The sequence below is a fragment of the Pipistrellus hanaki genome (assembly GCF_964339955.1).
Source record: "Pipistrellus hanaki genome assembly, chromosome: 6".
Classification (NCBI taxonomy): Eukaryota; Metazoa; Chordata; class Mammalia; order Chiroptera; family Vespertilionidae; genus Pipistrellus; species Pipistrellus hanaki.
The window spans coordinates 67,973,818-67,993,932 of record NC_140508.1 but is presented as its reverse complement, the minus strand read 5'-3'; the positions used below and the strand labels follow the sequence as shown (position 1 = coordinate 67,993,932).

General features: G+C 48.2%; 1 protein-coding gene across 2 annotated transcripts in view; it reads left to right on the top strand.

The window, feature by feature from the left end:
- The window catches only part of GAREM1 (GRB2 associated regulator of MAPK1 subtype 1), a 132,303-nt gene that overhangs the window by 48,363 nt on the left and 63,825 nt on the right, over positions 1-20,115 (top strand). For both annotated transcript variants that reach the window (XM_084888703.1, XM_084888702.1), the window contains exon 2: positions 406-546. In XM_084888703.1, coding sequence (XP_084744829.1) covers positions 406-546 — 141 coding nt within the window. The remainder of the gene's footprint in view (positions 1-405; positions 547-20,115) is intronic.

The window sequence follows — 20,115 nt, the reverse complement described above, 5'->3', positions numbered from 1 at the left end:
TGAGCATTGCAGAGGTATGGTCAATTTGCATATCTCTTTTCTTAGTTAGCTATTTTATTGATTTCAGAGAGGAAGAAAGAGGGATGGATAGAAACATCAATGATGAGAGAGAATCATTGATTGGCTACCTCCTGCACGCCCCACTCTCTGGATCCAGTATGCAACCCAGGCAGATGCTCTGACGGGGAATTGAAGCATGGCCTCCTGGTTTATAGGTTGTGCTCAACCACTGAACCACTTGGAATGCTTTTTTTTTTATTGCTAGTTCTTACGTGAACGTTTTCTCCTTTCCAGATGATCTATCAATGTGTGCACTAGTCAAGTTCTAACAAATGACATTTTATTGCATAGGACGGAGTAAGCACCTGCTAATTCCAAGTTTCTCGTGTGAAACTCGTTTTCTAGGAGAATGCATCGAAGGGCTGCGGGAGAACGACTACCTGCTGATCCACTCCTGCCGCCAGTGGACCACCATCACCGCCCACAGCCTGGAGGAGGGGCACTACGTCATCGGGCCGAAGATAGAGATCCCGGTGCACTACGCAGGTAAGACTCTGCGCGGGGCCTGGAATATGCTCGAGCTAATTTTTTCTCCACGGCAAGAAAATGGGAATAAACTGAGGGTATGTGACATAGGAGGAGAAGAAGCAGTCACTTCCTTGTGGCTAATTGATGGGTCATTGAACACATGGATGTGCTGGTACTCTTTGGAATTTAGGTACATCTAGTGGCCTTAATATACTTACATAAATGCAGTTTTAAAAAAAGAATTTTGTTACCCTATATGTTCTCTGGTACATACAGTTAATTATATAAAGGATTTTGACTTTCTTTTTTGTTGTTTTTTGGCTGTTCGTTTTTTTTTAAAGGTCTGTAGCAGGACCCTTTAGTCAGTTAGCTGTAAATGGTGTAGCCTTAGGCTGCTGTGATGTTGTTGAGTGTGGTTGCTCACTCACCCACCGAGTGTTCCCTTTGGAAAAGGCCCTGCTGTATTTCTTCCTGAGACCTAAAAGAGCAGCACCTGTTCAATAAGTATTTATTGAATGAATGAATGAATGAATGAATGTGTGTGGTGGTCCCCTTTTGCATCCCTAGAAGTCTTTAACTTCCAGGATGGCCTAGCAATGATTCAGCTTCTCAAAAGTACTTCTTATTCCAAACAAAACAAAACAAAACAAAAAAGCATGAGAAAGCATTTCTGTGGCTTGGAACTTTGTTCTCTGGATTCTATTTCTTATCCATAGGAGTCGCCTTTTGAAAAAGGGAGGCAGGCACAGTGTGGGGGCACTACTACTGTGAGGGTGGGACCAAGCCAGAGGAGCCGAGGGTGAGCCCGATGCTCAGGCTGCCAGTCCCTCCCGAGTGGGTCCCCGGCTGGTGAGATCCACACGGGTTCTAGTCTAGCAGGCCTCAGTGTGTGGGTCCTGTCCTTTGTGGAAAACTAAAAAGGAATACGTCAAATGATGCTTCTTCAACCTACTGTTTTACCTAATCTGTTGGGTGTGTTTTGTTCTTAATAGGTAGAGTTTCAGTTTTTCTCCCAAAGGGGAGTTTCATTCGATCATTCGTTTCCGCATGTGTGTTCAGAGGCTCCAGGCTGCCACCCTTGTTCAAGCACATTTTGCTAATTTACCAGAATGTCTTCTAGGTTGTGCTTCATCTCTCTTTCTTTGAGGAAAACTAATAAATAATTAAAAATTAAGTTTAAGAAAGCAATGGACCCCACCAGCTTTGTAATCAACCTCGTTGGGTTTCTGGTTCTGCCAGTTACTCCCTGTATTCCTTTGGGCAAGTTACTACACTTCTGTAAACCTTGGTTTCCTCGCCTGTAACGTGGGGGTGACTCCAGGGCCTTTCTCCTAGGGTCGTTGTGAAGATGAAAAGGGGTCACGCAAGTAAAACACCTTTCAGAGCAGTTATCCCTGAGTATGGGCTCCAGATGTGTTCCCGGGGGTGGTTATGAAGATGACAGCAACAGAATGTTTCTCTCTCTTTGGCACCACTAATTACAAGTCAATTACTTTCCTGCTCATGAAAGCAAGCGGAACACTGATACCCCTCCAAGTTGTTTTGGCTGCTTTTATTATTCTTGTTAAACGCTTTATTTTTGAGGTTGCAATAGTATGGTGTATTCCCTTATACCTTTTCCCTAGTTTTACACATTTTTACTATCATTGTTTCGTGTTTGTCTTATTCTTTTCCTCCTGTCCTCCCCCTCTTTCTCTCTTTCCATGCACACATTTATTTTTTTCTGACTCATTTGAGAGTAGGCAGCCAACACCCCCTCATACGTCACTGTGTATTTCCTAAGAACAAGGATGTTCTCCTACGTAACCACAGTGCTCTTAGCAAACACAGGACATTTAATATTTCAACCACAGTCCGTGTGCCCGTTTTATCAGACGCCCCCAAAATGGCCTTGGTTGCATTCTTCCCTCCCGGTCAGCATCCAGGCTAGGGCCACTGCTGTACCTCCCTGTCAGGTCCCTCCAGGCCCCTTTAACAGGACAGCCCTCCTGTGTTGCATGGCGCGTTTGAGGATGACGGGCAAAGGCCAGGCGTGTCATAGAACAGCCCCTCGTGGATTCCCGAGGCTCCTCGTGGTGGACCTGGGTTGCGTGCTTTGGTTGGATTGCTGTGTGCGTGAGGTCTCCTTCTCGGACCGTCACATCTGGAGGTGTGGCTGCACCAGTGGAGAAACCCATGGTGACATGGGTTTGATCATTTGGCTAAAATGTTGTCTGATTTCTCTGCTGTCTCAATACCCTGCGCTTTGTGATTCCTGGAGCATTTAAAGGAAACACTTGGTGATTCTATAAGCGTGCATCCTGTTCCTTCTCTGGCTCCTCCTCACTCTTGGGGCTGCTGTTCCTGTCTTCACTGTTTGCACCGTGAAGGTGGGAAAATGGTGTGTTTCTCCCTCAACTCCACCATTCCTTCTTACACGTGTTAGCTGTCATCTACTGTTAGAAAGAGCTTTTCCTTCCTTTTCCATTTATATGTCCACTTATCATTATCATCATGGTATTAGGGTTTCTCCGTTCCCTGGGGTAGCATATATGCCTGTTTTCATTTATTTTGATGCTCGAATTGTCCCGCATTTAGCCACGCAGATGCGAGCTAGTTCATGTGTCTCTGTGACACGCCCCCATGTTGTTCAAGCATGTCCTATTTTCTGAAACAGGTACAGCCTTCTTTTCCGTCAGTCCACTGTCCAGTCAGGGCCACTGCAAGGTCCTGTTGCGGGCAGCACCCTCCTGGGGGGTCTCTGTAGGTGGGGTCCCTTGGAATCAGGCAGAGCCCAGTGGGGCAGCCGTACGCAGCTCTGCTCACACACATTCTGCCAAGTAGCAAACTCAGCATTTTTATAAAATCGCCACTCGGAGTGCTTTTCCCAAATTCTTTATCAGACATTTCCATGTGAAAAGACTGTCATAAAACTTTGAGAAAAGATCAATGTGACCTGAAGTGTTGATCAGAATGGCCCTCTGATCGGGTGGTAATCAGATCGCCTTATTATTAGATGTGCTTTGGGGGGGGAGGGGGAATAAGACTTCCCTCGTTCTGGCAAAGTAAGTTCTTCGTTTTGGATTAAAGGCGTTTCTTGGTAGAGCACACAGTTGATTCTGAGAGAGAGAATGTGTTCAGCCAGCATCGCGGGTTTTGCTAACCGTGAGAAACCACTCAGGAGAGTGGGCAGAGTGTGGAGGAAAGCGATTGCTGCCTTCACCCAGGATTTATGCAGAAGGCATCCCAGGTTACTTTCCGGTAAACTTCTAACTTCTCGGTGCTCCCGAAAGGGCAGTGTTTCCTGAGAAACGTACACACAGAAATCGGAATTGTTCTGCATTGTGTGTACTCAGACCGGCTAAGTACTGCTTGGCACTTTATCAGACAGTTAACCCACCCTGCACCCCTCCCCCACCCCCTAACCCCCCCCCCGTCCCGCCCTGCAACCACCAATGATCCTGACTTATTAAACAACAATAAAATCTGTTTTAAAGCATTTTAAACCCAGTGCCACTGAATTATAGCAAGAGTTTATAAAGGTGAATGACTTTCATGTTGCCGCTCATATGTCTGGTCATCAGATTTTTTTCTTCTCTGCCGCTCAGAGTGGCCAGGCAAGCTGCCTGCGTTGGTTACCACTAAAGCTCGTGGCTCAGGGTCCCTCCTTCCTGCTGCCCCCTTCTGGGGCCTTCAATGCAACGTAGTCCTCACAATTGGGCATTATTTCCCCTTTAAAACGAACATAATCAAGCCCCCCAAAACCTGGGGGTGCCATTGCTTCTGGGATTGTATTTGCTCTCCGAAGCGCCACGTTTCCGACCTATAACGTGGAGATGCGCCTCCGGGAGTGTCAGGGAGAGTATTCGAGGCCTGAGTGGTGCGGTTGCCTCCACAGCTGCCTTGCAGCGATGAGCTCTCGGTAACGTCACCTCGTCAGAGTGCTGGGAACCAGATGTACCGGAACGGGAGGCTCCGTGGGCCCGCGGCCTGTCGGCGGGAGAAGCAGTGGGATTGGGGTTGAGTGTATGACAATGTGATCAGGGGATGGAGGGTGTGCTGTCAGGATGACGAACAGATTGCTACCTGCACAGACGCATCCAAGATAAACCTCAGCCCTGTTTGGCTTCTATTTTTGAGTTCCCATCTTCCTGTAAAGCCGGTGAAGCTATAACAAGCTCAGATGGTCTCAGTCCTGTGTGCAGAGCTTGTTGAAAACACATACATACACACAAACACACATACACACACACACACACAAACAAACAAACACATATATACACACAAACACACACACACAAACAAACAAACACATATATACACACAAACACACACACACACACACACACACACACACAGCACCAGGCATGTAGATGTTCTCTGTCTCTCTCTCGGGCAAAATTATCCTAATGCGGCATCTAACATAACCTTGAGTTGTAATTACCGAACAAAAGGAAATGTCGAAACAGGCTAATTTTATTCCCCTGGCTTGTGAGTTTAATTAGCATGAATCATCCGCCTGCAAAGTAACTCCCAGCGTTGAACAACACCCTGTGCGCCGTCCCTGTTCCGTGGGATCACGCGCACGTGGTAAATGGGCATCAACCAAACCTTCTCTGGAGAAGTTCTCAAGGACAGGTGAGGTTGCTAAGGAGCGTCGTCCCAGCCGGTGTGGCCAGCAATGAATATTAGATACCTAAGGACCATAACTACGATGTATGTACTGCTTCCTGTGTTCGAGGAGCGTTGGTTTCTGCCTTTAACTTTCACAACGATCCCACGAGGCGGGTTCTGTTAATACCTGCCTTTTGCACAAGCACAAACTGAGGTTTAGAGATGGTACACTTGTGGGAATATTACACAGCTAATCAGTGTGATTGGAACCCATGACCCGGTGTGCCCTCAGGCCCGCTTCCCCCACCACTGGTCCCTGGAGGATGTTGGGAGTCACTTCCCACCCCAAGGCTTTGAACCACCCGGGAGCTGCCAGAATGAGCCAGTCCACCACAGGCTCAGCTGGCTCCCCTTCCCCACACATCCCTCGGGGGTCTGAGTACAGACATCTTATCACGGCCTTTCCCACGGTGACACATCCTCCGCCTCCAGGTGACGTTCCCATCTGAGTAAATTACCAGGAAGAGCCAAAGCCCTGCCGAGCCTTCAGGACAGAGAGCGTGAAGGAGGGGGTGCACCCAGGAGGCCGTCCCGGGGGTGATGGGCTTTTCAGGTGTGACTGAGGAAAGCAGGGAATCAAAGGGAGGAAATCAGACGATGACGGGGGTTAATGTGTGGGCAGTGGGACTGCACGCAGGATCAGCTAATTTTGTCAAGGGAAAATGAGCTGTTTAAGGGAAGCCAAGAGGCAGACACAATGGAGCTTCTGAAGTTCGTCTTCTCAGAATAACGGAGTCAGGAGAATCTCCTAGTTTAGGAAGAATGATTCAGAGGAGAAAAGAGGGAGGACTGATTGATATAATAGCTTGCTGTCTGGGAAATTGTCTTTGCCTTTCTCCCCCCCCACCCCCCCAAGAGAGACAGTTGTGACTCTCTCCTACTCTACGTCTTGTCTAAATGAGGTTATTGTTTTTTTTATTTGTTTGGTTTTTAGCTGATTTAATATGGTGTTTGTGATCAAAGGTTAGGTGACTGTGTCTTTCACATTTGGGTATTCAGCCTGGTATTTTAACTGAAAACAAGGATAAAGACATTTAACCTTTGATAGGAGAATGACTTAAGGGTTGTTACCAACCTTTCTGGTCTTGCTCCTAAATGCTTGAGAATAATCACCCAAGGAAATTTGAATTTGATTGATATCACGATGAGATGATATTAGGGAATTATTTGATTTTGATCATGTGACACTAGTATGATAGTTATGAAGGAAAATACTTCTATTTTTTAGGAGCACATACTGAATTATTTAGGGAAGAATTGTGATTAAAATTTGTAAAATGCTTTGCAAAAAATACCATAAAAATAGAGGAATAACTGACAAGCTGATAAAGTTGTTAAACCTAGGTGAAGGGTATATGTGTTCACATTCCCCTAATTTTCTATATGTTAGAAGGTATTTGTAATAAAAAGGGAAAAGTTGACCCTGACATAGCAACCAGAGACACAGTTCATCGTATTGTAGAACTGTAAATGGTGTCCTTACCAAACCACTCTGCCCCTTCCTTACATCCTACTTGTGTTAGAATCCTGAGTAATTTCTGGGAGAAGGAAAGAGGGTTTTCCTTTCACTGGGTTGATTGGTTCTGGTGTGAAGTGTGTGTGGGAACCGTCAATGAAAGGTGAACTGAGAAAGACACGATTCTGTTTCCGTAACCTGGTGGGACCGTCCAGCCAGTGGCTTCCCAGGAGGACCTGAGTATTCACAGAGTGCTCCCTCTCTCTCTCTCTCTCTCTCTCTCTGTGTGTGTGTGTGTGTGTGTGTGTGTGTGGGAGGAGGGAGAGGACGGAAAGAAATTTTCTTTTATTAATTTCCAGGGGCTCACCCTGTTGTGGGTAGTGATTTAAATATGAAGGGTTAAAGAGAGGGGGGGGTGTGGTTGTGTGCGTGTGTGTAAATTTGGGGAGAAAGACATGTGTTTCTTTTTAAAATAAGAGCTCTATGGGAGCTACGGAAAGGGGGAGCCTGAGCAAGTGCAGTGGGAAGTTGCTGGGTGCCCTATATTGTGGCTTTTCTCCATCTACAACATTAGTAAAGTCACTTGAATAAAAAATCGGAGAACCCCTCGATGGCTCTTTTCACATTGTACGCTGCTGACTCTCAGAACGCTTGCCAACAGATCGCCTACCAACAGGAAGCGGAGGACCAAGAAAAGAAAGCAAAACAGAAACTCTGGCCCGAAACAGGGTGGCGCCTGGGGTTCCGAGCTCCTTGCTGCGTGTGTGTGGGAGCCGAATGGAAAGCTCGCGCGTCAGGGAGCCTCGGAGAGAGCGCGATGGGCGTCGGGTGGAAAGCGTGGACAGGGTCCTGCAGCCGCCCGCTGGTGGAGAGTTCCCGGCGCGGGTGCGGCTCGCTGACTCCGTCATTCAGTTTCCCGTTGGGATGTGTGCCTCCGAGAGGTAGTGACCTTTTACAAGGATCCCTTTCAGCTCTCAGGAACCGCTCCGAGTTTGGGGGTTTATTTTTCCCTTTGCGGAAGGCAGGCGGAGGAGTGCCTTCCAAAACGGACTGCTGTGCTGGCAAAACCTCCTGCCGTCGCTCCCCTCCGTTTCTAAGACCTGGGGCCTCTGACCTTGTGTCTCCGTGGCCGGTGACCCCGAGCACTGGCCTCCTGGGACACCCCTCGCCCATCGGGTGGCTGCCAGCGGTGCTCATCCGGAGAAGGACAGCGAACCCTGTGCACCAGGCAGGCGCTCCTGACCGTCAGGCCCGAGGAGAGGGCTCAGACACTCCCACGTGCGTCTGCGGGAGGGTGGCCATCGGCGGGCCTCCAACTTGTTAGAACTGGTGGATGGGCAATGCAGGGGCTTGAACCCTGCAAGGGCGTCCGGCCAGGGAGTGAGCGTGAGATGAGCAAAGGACACTCAGAGCTCTGCCTTCTGGATGTTCAGCACCCCTGTAGGCCAGTGCCATGTGGTGGCCCATGCATGTGAAGTGGCCATGTCTCTCTTCCCGGCCTTGTGTCTCCTGAGTGTGATGCTCAGGTGTGTTCCTTCCAGCCCTGACACCAGCTCCCCCGTGGGCTGGCTCCCAGGCAGGAAGCTGGTGGTCACTGGGCAGGGGTGTCAGGCCTCCGTTCACCTCGGGAGCCTGCGGGACCCGTGCCCAGTGCTCCAGCAGAGGCACCAGCCAGCAAGTGGGCAGCGGGCCTGCCTGGGGTGGGGGTGAGGGCCTCCACCCACGTGAACCCGGGGAGAGGGCGGTCCAGGCAGAGCAGCAGCCTGGACAGAGGTTGGGGTGGCAGTGGGGAAGACGGCTCCAATCGCTTGTCAGCAAGAGGGGAAGGAGCGTTAGGAAGCGAGGCTACAAGCCTGGCTGGGAACATGCATGAAGGGGTGTGAGTTCTGGGAGGACTAATGGGAACTGTAATTTCTGGGCCTTGGGGTGGGGGAGGGGATATCCCTCACATCATCTTCCTTTTGGAAAGATTCCAAAATGTACACTCAGAGGGGAGGCCCCTCTACCACTTGACCCTCCCCCTCCCCCTCACCTCCCCACTGGTGTGTAATGGAGGTGAGGAGGTGAGAGAAACCGGATGGAAAGTTGCTGAGACAGCCCTGATGAGAGATACCGAGCTGAGCGGCTGAGGGATGCTGATGAAGTGAGAGCTGACAGCTAGATGAGAGGAGCAAGGCAGAGGAGGGAGATCATCTGAGATTTGCTCTGTGGCGCTGTGCGTGTGGCACTCTGACCCTTGGCCTCCTTTAACCTTGGAAACGGCCCCTTTCTAAGTGAGGGAGCCAAGGCGGGGGTCGTTGCTGAGGTCCCACAGTCCATGGGAGGTGATGCCGAGATTCACACCCAGAACACTCACCGGGACCTGCCCCGCGGCCAGAGCAGGGTCCCAGGAGCCTCCGGGCTGGGATGTCTCATCTGTAGGGAGTTTACTCCATGCGTTTTGGATGTGAGCCTTGGCGGCAGGTGGGGCTGCCCTGTGGCTAAGTCAGGCGGGTGTGAAAAAGAACTCCGGCTGTTCTGGGCGCTCCCCCAGAGGCTCTCGGCGGGCTGGTGAGGCACGAAGCAGGTAAATCTCAGCCATAAGAAGGCATGGCCACGAGGCTGTCATTGTTGTCTCTGTTTTCCCATCGTCCCCCACCTGTGGCCTTCTGGTCAACCACAGGCTCTCACCCTCTGCCCCGCTGGCAGGAGAAGCTCACACATTCCATTGGGGCGTGCAGGCCGGCCTTCTAGGTGTTTCCCAGGTGTGAGCAGGTAGGGGAAAGAGCAGTCCTTCTATCTGAACAAAAACCCCATGTCTGGATTACCAGCACAGTCACCTGTCTGTGTGTAAAGAATAAAGACATTTCAGCAGAACCTCACTTCCTGTTGGGTGTAACTGCACTTCACCTCCCGCATACACACCACACCGGTGAATAGAGAATGAGTGGCCTTCTTTTTCTTTTTTTAATAATGCTTTTCATTTGTTAGTTTTTAAACCCTCTCCTGAGGACATGCTTTGAGTGAGGAAGGGAGAGAGAGAGAGAGGTAAGAGAGAAACATAGATCGATTGCCTTCCGTACCTACCCTTGCTGGGGATAGAACCCACAACCCAAGTATCTGCCCTGACCCAGAATTGAACTGGCAACCTTTCTGTCCTGACGCTCAACCAGCTGGGCAGCAAGAGAGTAGCCTTTTTTGTGAGATCGAAGGAAAATCAGAGGATGCATTTTACCTGTGGCAGAAACCATTAAGAAATTAGCTTGTCTAATGGTTGAACAGTGGAATACATGAACAAGTATTAAATTGCATGTCATTTACCATTTAGAGTTGTTCTCAAAGGCACATATTATACAGAATTTTTTGTATTTAGAATCATTCAGTCATTTTCTTTTTTGCCTTTCATCCTTTATTTTTTTATCTTCCTTCATCATCTTGACATTACATATATTTACATATATATATCTGTATATAGTACAGTTAATGCAGAGTTCGTTTTTGTTGGAGCTGTATTGTTTATGCTTGAATCCTAGGAAGGGTCTAGTATAAGGTGAGTAATTGATGATTATTAGTTTGGATTAAATAAGCTAGTGGTAGAATATTATCATATTACATAGGCACAGGCCATCAAGGAGAATATTGCTTACCAGGGAGGTAAGAGCTAAATCATTGCTCCAAAACACACAAACCTGCAAATTCCAGGAATCTGTCTACTTAGTGTACAGATACAGGATAAGAAGGGGGTGGTGTATGATGACAGAACAGGCTGACGACCAGCAAAGGAATGTATGAACCACGCGACCCCACGAGGTGACAGAGTGTCACCTTTCCAGCACCTACTTGAATGTTCCTCATGTCTTTGAAGACATGATGCGTGAAACATCTGATAGCAAATTCATGGCGTGAACACCGGGTTCATGTTCTTCCGCGGAAGCCTGAGCATTTGACATCTGAGAGCTCAACCCCGTCTTATCACTTCTGCTGTGAAGCTGCTGGAACCACATGCCCGGTTCCAAGCTTTGGCCACAGCTCACAGCCAGGGTATGGGCAACGTGAAATGAGTAAGTACAACCTCCACCAATAATGAGTGGCTGCTTAGTTTATTCAGGGTGCGTACCAATCTGTTCATTTGCCAGAAAGTCTTACCGGGGGCTTTATAAGGTCTTGAAGACTGATTTACAAAAATAATGTAGGCGTCGTCTCATAAGTGACAGTGAATCTGGTTCCCTGTAAAGCGGGTGATGGAAAATTACCCGGTTGAAAACAATGAGGACAACACATAGTGACCTACCTCAGTGATGTTCTCATGGAAATACGTGTGTGTGGGCAGCCAGAACATGCTGGGAGACAGCTGGTCCATTTTGGCTGCTTCTTCTAGATACCTTTTCAGGTGGCTTTGCTGGTAAAATAAAAAAATTTTTAAATATGTCCTTAAAAACTGAAAAATTTACTTCTCGCTGTTTCTTATCAGAGTCCTGGGAAAATGTGAAGGAAGAGAAAATGTAGATACTTTTTTTTTTTTCCCCCTAAAACTTGACCAAACCAGAAAAGGAAAGTCTTCTTTATCTTCTACACTATTTCCCAATTGTTTTCATGAGTGAATTCATGGAATCCCCTTTGTCATTCTGTTCCCTGGAGAGCTCAGCCAAGGAAACTTAGGAAGTGATGGGCCCAGCAGGACGCCCCTTACCTGTCATCCCCCTTGGTCATCCCCCTTGAAGAACCTGTTGGTTGCCAGTGGCCTGCTTTGCACTTGGAGGTCCACGTAGTCTTGTCTACTGTCTACAGGGTCCCCGAGACTCTACCTGTGTCTGCCCAGTGGTGGTGGAGAGACATCTCCTCCCCTCCACATGGAACTTACTATTTACCTGCGTACATAATGTTTCCTTCTATTAAAACATGTCTATTAAGACAGGAAGAGGTGAGTTTTGACCTTTTAAGTAATAGATGGGCTTATCTTCCAGGTTGATAGAACAGTTTTCTGTGTCTCCTCCAGTTAGGCTCCTTGACTAATGAGTTCTTCGTTTTCTAGTTGAAAATAAAAGCTCAGCTGTTTCCTGTACTGACTTCATAGGATAATGAAGTAGGAAGGAAACTGGCTTAAGAACAGTGAGAAGGCGAGGAGAGAGCCGTCACCAAAGTGTGACGTGTCTGTGTCCCTCTACAAAAAAAAAAAAAAAAAGCAAAAACACGACATGACACACCGTTTTTTTCATTAACAACCCCTGCCGTGCTGCCTTCTCGGCAAGTCCTTGAGGGAATGCCTTTTCTGAGTTACAATCCTGACCTCTTGCCCCGTTTCCTGGTGGAGCGAACCCACGCCAAGTCCTGTGGCCGTTCAGCTGACGGGGCCAGTGGAACCAGTATTCCCAGCCTTGTTGACATTGCCTCACACACAAGAGAGCTTTGTGCGTGTTCTTTGTTGTGGTGCTGAGACAGAGGCAGGTGTGGGAGCCTCGCAGGGTAGAACTTGCCCTGTGTGGTGACTCACTGGGTGCCGCTCTGGGTGTATACTGTCAGCACCCCCTTGCCAGGGGGTGGTGTGCCCTCAGAGGTACCGCTCCTAGGGCTCTACTCATACAATTGCATGTTTAAACCCCTGGAAACATTCCAAGTGGGTAATTGCTCTCCACCCTCTAAAAAGCAATCGGATTGGGTGTGTGTCTGTTCCATTTCTCAGAAGTAAGACACAGATCGGTTTTGTCAAAGCGGAGTATAGGTCACAGAAAGGTCTTGGGTTTTGATGTAGAAGAGAGACTATCCTTTTGTGCATGTGATTGTGATAACTTAGAGTGATTTCAGTGTAAAGACATAATTCACTTTATTAGAACATAATAATCTTCAGCAATAAGTGACCTTTGTATCTGCATCATTACATGTGTATGTATGTATCTATGTATGTATATATTTACACTTACTAGAGGCTCGGTGCACGAAATTTGTGCATGGGTAGGGTCCCTAGGCCCAGCCTGAGAGCAGGGCAGTTCTGTGGGGCAACAGGAGGGGCAATCAGGGGGGACCCCTGCTGGCACTCGCCTTGGCTGGCCTGGGACCGGAGGGCTGGGGGCAGCTCCTGCATTGAGCAGCTGCCCTCCGTTGGTCAGTATGCATCATAGCAACCAGTTGTTCCACCTATTATTTCACCGTTCAGTCAATTTGCATATTACGCTTTTATTATATAAGATTATATAGGATATACATGAACACAGAGGAATTATGAAAGTGTTGGGCATTAAAAGGTAGTGAAATTTTAGCTGATTTAAAAAATAAACCAACCCAAACCAAATCCTGCCTTTAACCCTATTTCTACATCTAAGAGCTCCTCAGCCAATCATGTCTGCTCCTTCTTACTCACTTTATAACTCATTATGGCCTGACTCTCGTTTAATAACTTCTTGAAATAGCTTTTGCTCAGGTCCCTGGTGCGCCCCACTTTCTCTGTGATGAACATTTTCCATCCTTCCCAGGCTGGATCTTCCTACCACATTCGAAACTATTTGCCTTTTTCTCCTTGAAATTCAGCACCAGTATGCTGCCAGGACATCTCCATGGGCTCCTGGCCCGTAGCCAAGCTCTCTCACCCTCAGTGTCACCTGCCCCTGGTGCTCCGTGTCACCAGAGTGCCATCTGTGGCCCCTTCCCGCCCTCCCTGAGATAGGTCTTCAGGGTAGCCGACTCCAGAGTCACCCCCGCCCTTAAACCTGCTCTCCTTCCTGCATCCTGTTGGGTGGCATCGCCACCCGAGCCAGAAAGCTAGGAGTCTTCCCACCACTTCCTCCCCCACATCCTGTGGCTCCAGGTCCCACGGAGTCTATCTTCTCTGCATATCAAATGTGTCCTTCTTAACAAGCATGTTTCTGCTGCCCTGACTCAAAGCCTTTGAACAGCCTCCAGTTCTGTTCCCCTAAAATGTGCTGCCCACACGGTGGCCAGTGTGCAGCCACGCAGTGTTTTTCACTGAACCACCTTACACCTTTGCTTCAAGCCCTTCCTCGGCCCCCCAGGCCAACAATCGGAAGTCAGCATAACAAAGTGAGGTGCTCTGTGACCCAAGTTCTGCCGCCCAGGGGGGTGGCCCTGCTGTGCCCCTCCTTTGGCCTGCTCTCCTCACAACGTGCAGAGGTCACCCCGTCACCTAGGTGCCTCCCGGGACTCCTGTACCCCTGTCTGCGATGGGGCACATTTATCATGATCTTCTCCCCAGGACATCTTGAGTTCTCGGAGGGCAAGTACCTTTTCTACTGCGCATCTCACGTGCCTGTCAGAGGACCCAGAGTGTATGAAGACGGGAATCCATGACGTGTGTATGTGGTTTGGTGGCGAGGAAGAGCTGGGATGTTCAGAGGCTGTAAACAGCAGGGAGCTGGACATAATCTTGGTATGACCTTGGCCGCTGTCATTGGCAGCCAGCCTGCGCGATGCAGGTGACAGAAATGGAGCGTGAGCGGTTTAAAGTGGCATACTCCATATGTAACCTTCCCTCGAAGCACTTCTCGGCCTTTTAGTGAAGATCAAGTGTAAACTTCCCTTGTTGTGGGCACTAGACAGTATTTCTTTTACCTTGAAATTTTGAATACAAGGAAAATAGCAACTTAGGTGTCAAAAGAGTGTGGCTTGTAAACTGAGGAACACTGGCTTCAGGAATTTCACAGAACGTGACCGTAAACAGTGAGAGTTTACGGTCACGTAAACTCTCACTGGTTAAACTTCGTCTTATACTTTTATAAGCTTGTCGGTATAAACTACGTGGTCACGTTTACTTTAAAATTGCCGCAGAGTAGTGTGTGCTAGTAGATGACCAGGTAGGGAAAACTTTTATGATGTCCTTCATCTAGCACCTGTAGAGGTAACGCCTTGTCTGCTGCTCTTTCTGAAGAGGCTCATACCCATCACAGCTCAAAGAGAAGGATGATCTTGTTCACCCCCCAAGTTTGACAGTGGAAGTGAAGTGAAAGGCATGTGTGGTCAGCATCCGATGCCGGCCCAGTGGCTGGGCCACTGCACAGTCTTCTCATTATTTTCCGCGTGACCTGGGCAAATCCGTCTCCAGGGAGAAAGACGCCGCAGCAGTGACTGTGTCGGGGGAACGTTGGACTAACTCACTGGGGTTCGGGTGGTTTCTGCTTTGTGTCCCAGAGGTCTTGGGGTGTGGTGAGGTCATCAGGAAATAATTCAAGAAGGAGTCTTGCCAAAACCAGTTTGGGTCAGTGAATAGAGCGTCCGTCTGTGGACTGAAAGGTCCCAGGTTCGATTCCGGTTAAGGGCATGTACATTGGTTGCAGGCACATCTCCGATAGGGGGTGTGCAGGAGGCAGCTGGTCGATGTTTCTCTCTCATTGACGTTTCTAGCTCTCTATCCCTCTCCCTTTCTCTCTGTGGAAAATCAATAAAATATATTTTTTTTTTAAAAGAGGAAGAAGGAGTCTTGACTCTGAATGATACCTGATCCAACCCCCCTCCCCGATTCTTGATATTTTCTTTCCTTTGTTTTTTATTGATCTTTTCCATTAAGAGCATTGATGATTAGCAACCATACGATTGTCATTCTTCCCATTTAAAGCTCTAGGGGGCTTGAGACAGGTACAGATCGGTGACCTGCAACAAATGGCTTCTCAGCGGCCTGTCCCTCTGCGGCTAAGAGGAGAAGGAAAGCATGGCGGCCCTCAGCAGCTCTCTGTGCGCTAAACTCTCCCCTGGAGCACACGGGGTGCTTTAACAGACTCCAGCCGCGTGGGTCATCGCACAAACTCACCACGTGAGGGGCCTCCCTGGCCTTTGTTTCTCTCCCCACATCTTCCCAGGAAGCCGTGAACTTCTTTATCTGTTGCCTTCCACTCCCCCTCGGGGCGCGGGGTAGCAGGCAGGGCCCAGGACAGTCCTGTGGGAGCTTACTGGAGGGAGGGGACATTGGCTGGAGCGTCCGATGCTTCGCCTTCCGTGCTGCTTTCCCCGGGAAACGGAGGCGCTCTGTTCACATCATTGGGGCCCTGGTCCCCCTTCTGAAGGGACCCCGTTGCTTTGGGTGCTGAGCTCGGAGGCAGGTGCTCTCCGGGAGTGGTATTATACTCGAGTGCTATTATACTCGAGTGCTCGGCGATGCTTTGCCGCTTTGTTTTCTGATATTATTGTTGCCAGGGATTCGGTTTATCTGGTTCCTGGTGGAAATGCAGAGCTAACTGCTGACAAGCCAAGCATGCTGTGTGACGTGAGGATGAGGGGTGGGGGTGGGGGGGGAGCATGTGAAGGAGTGAGAGAGGGTGGCCAGGAACGAGCTGGAAAAGCAGCACGAGCTGGGCTGTAGGGGTCTTCCCCCACATCCAGTCCTTCAAATGCATCCTTTAACTACGTGGCTCTTTGCCCCGGGGACTGAGAGACCTTGTGGCCTCATAGATGCAGCGCACCCCCAATCCGGGGGCTATTAGTGAGGCAGTAGGGAAAGGACTCCGGTTTTCTGCTGTCAGCGTTTTTGCCTGACATTCCATGAATGCTCCTCCGTGTCACCCACCGTGACACCTTGCCTACAGCTGTGACAATCCACGTTTCACGGAAGTGAGACACAGTTTTGAAATAATCAATATAGCTCACTTCCAGCCAGTGTTCTTTGTCGTTAGCAGACACTTATCAATGAAACATTTTCCCTGGGAGGCGGGGTGTGGAGTCCAAGCACTAGTGATACAGGAAGAGGCTGGCGGCAGTGTAACTGCTCTGTATGACACTGTACGGACGGACACATGTCATTACCCATTTGTCCAAACCTGAGGACTGCACACACCCAGAAGGAACTCTTGTGTCAGCCATGGATGTTAACGATGTATCATGTGGGTCCATCCGTTGGAGCACATGGAACATTCTGGAAGATTGTGGTGATGGCAGGGGATGCTATGCATGTGTGGGGAAATCTCTGTACCTTGTCAATGTTGCTGGGAAATGAATTTTTTAAAAACAAGCATTCAGAGATCATAATAATCTGGCCACTCAGTGTATATATCTGAGAAGAAAAAGGCTTATTCTGAGCCTTCTACTCCCAGTATTATCCTGGTCTTAGACACCCAGTTCACTGCCTGTGAATGTGTAGTGAGGAAAAGGATATTTTTACTTAAATCAGTTGGTATTGCTTGTGTATACATATCTACTAAGCATGTTCTACCCGTCAGGAATCAGTATCTAATGTCACCCTAAGCATGATGCTATTCGTTACATGGTATTTTTTATATACTGTTTGAAAACAGTAATTGATCCGTTTTATTTAAATAGACTACCGTCTTGGGCTTTGCAGAAAATGAAAGGATTTACACAGACATTTTAAAAGAAAGTGATTACTGTTTTTACTTTGCGTGGGCTGTTGTTGTTGTTGTTGTCGCTGGTTTTGCTTGACTTGAATCAATTTGAAAAACCTAGAGTTCTCGTTTATAAATGAAGAACATCAGCACTGCTGGATGGCTCTGGAGTGGGGAGGGGTTTGGGGAGAGTATGTTGTTCCAGTAGCTTCCCAACTTGCACTTGTCTAATATCAATAGCCTAACATCAATAACTCTTCTCTGTTTTAAAAATTTTTTTAAATAAAAAGAACTAGCCTGGCTGGCATGGCTTAGTGGTTGAGCATCAATCTCTGAACCAAGAGGTCACGGTTTAATTCCTGGTCAGGGCACATGCCCAGGTTTCAGGCTCAATCCCTAGTATGGGGCATGCAGGAGGCTGCCAATCAGTGATTCTCTGTCATTATTGATGTTTTTATCTCTCTCTCTCCCTCTCCCTTCCTCTCCAAAATCAATAAAATAAAATAAAAAGATATTTAAAAAGAACTAGGAGCATTCAGAGTGGGGTTTTTTATGTGCAGGGTGTGGAGTGTGAAGTGTATGACCCCGATAGGATGATGATAAGGTTTCTCGACCTTGCCCTCATCTACCGACAGTGAGTGCTGTAGCACTGAGGGCCTGAATTCCACCCCTGCTTTTCCCGGAGTGTTTGTGGGGCTGTCTCAGCCACGAAGAGCTGCCAGCCCAGTTGTGGTATGTGGACCTCCCAACGAGCTGGAAGCAAAATAGAATTTAAGTCGCTCTTCCTAGTTGCATAACTGCCAGCTGACTCTAGTACTCAGTTTTAGTTCATGCTCCTCGCCCAAGTTTATCACTCATTGCGATGCCGTGGTTACACGTTATTGGGAAGCGGGTGAGGGAGGGGATTAAACTCTGCCCTGTCGTGGCTCTCCAGGCGACCAGCGCTGGAGGTTTTCGAGTGGATGGATCCTAGCAAACAAGAGTGTTTCTCTTTTACGTACCGGTCTCTTCCTGTCAATAAATTTTTAATATATTTTAGAGCCTTTTCTTTTTGCCTTCTCCTGGGTGGCCTTGGCTATGACTTTGTTTATAAGTTCATTTATGCAGCAGATATTTTTGAGGACTTTTCCTTCAATGCTAAGCCCTGTACAGATCACGGACATGCAAGGAAATCAGGAGCGTACTCACCATTACAATGAATGGTAGTGGAGCAGGAGGACTAGGGATGAATGGTAGTGGAGCAGGAGGACTAGGGAGGGAAACACGGCTCCAGAACTTTCTAGAAGGGTCCCCTGACTAGACTAGGGGCGAGTTGGTGGAACTACAAGGTGGCCCAGGGGGAGGGGGGGTGCAGGGAGAGAGGTGTCCTAGGCAGGGAGTGATGGTGGTATATAGTCAATGGAATAAAATTACACATTGCAAACTACTGGAGCCAGTGATTTGAAGAAGAGGAAAGGGGAGCTGAAATCAATAAAATATATTTAATAAATCAATAAAACAAAGTGATTCAGAAAGGCTAAAAATAAAAGACGGGCACAGTAGATCAGGCGAACATAAACCTAAAAATCCGATGTGGTCCACTTTTTTTTTAAGCCATAATCTCTCAACACATTCTTTACCACTTCCTGTGAAATATTTGGATCCTTCAGTATTGAGTTTACAGAAAATCTCATAATGCCTTCGTGTATAGTTTCTGTTGCTGTCGCATCCGCCGTGGGTGTGGAGTGGCTGTATTTCACGATGCTGTGGATGGCCGGTCGTTTTTTGTTGTTGAATAAACCACACTGTCTGTCATCGCCACACTAGGAGAACATCAAAGGTTAAGTCCCTTGGAATGATGTGTGTTGCTGCACAATAAAAATAAAAGTAAGTCTGTGTAAGGTTCTGGTTCTGTTCTCAGTTATTGTTCTGACCCACGTTCTCTCTGAAAGCTAGGAGCGAACACAACGCCATCTCACTGACATCTGCCCTTAAAACAATTTCTGTGGGTGACTACGTGCCCCGATTCGAAGCAGTCTGGGGTTTGAGTTTTTGCTTTGCCGCTTATTACTTTGTGATTTCATTAACTTAACACCTTAGCAATCAGTTTCCTTGCCAATTTATTTAGGAAATAATACACTGAGGATTCTTTTTTGTTTTTCATCTTTATTGTTCAAAGTATTACATATGTCCCCTTTCCCCTCTCCTATTGACCCCCGCCTCCCCCCCCTTCCCTAAGAGATCATATATGTCAAGGGTTGGATTTTATTTTATTTTTGCTTGTGTGCTTGTATGTGCCTAGCACCTGGTGTATTCTTATTTTTAAAAACCTTGACCTGATTTTATTCATCTCATGGTGTACTTTTTTTTCTACACTTTTCCATGGCTGTTAACATTTGTCGGATGTTTCTAAAGTAGTTTTCTGTACATCAGTCTTCCGAGCTAAAACAGAATTTTATAAATGCACTCTACTAACTTAAATGTATTCCCGAGATATAAAATCAATAAACACAGCTCTTGCTTTTGGATTTTGTATTCCTAACACACTCGTGTGTGTGTGTGTGTGTGTGTGTGTGTGTGTGTGTGTGTGTTGCATGCTCGGGGTGGGGGTGGGGGATGAATGCTTGTGGAAGCGAGATCCTGAAACTATTCTTTCCGTGGTGCCAGAAAGGTAACCGTGGCTGGCGTGCGCCTTAGAGTCCGATCTGACTGGGCTTCTCCGAGGGTCTGAGAAAGTTCAGGAAGTCACCTGAGCCTCTGCCAAGGGGCCCTACCCTCTCTTCCGGGTGCTGATGATGGAAAATCCACAAACTGTGAGGCTTTGTCTGTTCCAGAAGTTCGGAATGTTCCTAGAGCGGGGCCGTGGGACGACATTAACCCGTCGCCGTCCTGCCCTTGCCTTTGAGCGGGTTCAGTGCTCACATCCTTCAGGGAAAGGCTGCGCTGCTGCTGTGGAGGGAGGACCGCTGTGTTGCCTCCGGGTCTGATCACATGGAGCAGGTTTTATGCTTTGGATGAACGAAGACTAGTGAGCGCTCCCTGAGCCACCAAGCCACGGGGCAGCGGGGCAGCTCCATGCCCTGAGGGGAGACAGAGAGAGAGAAACACCAATGATGAGAGAGAATCATTGACTGGCTGCCTCCTGCACATCCCACACTGGACGTCAAGCCTGCAGCCCAGGCATGTGCCCTGACCGGGAATCGAACCGGGACCTCCTGGTTCAGAGGTTGCCGCTCAACCACT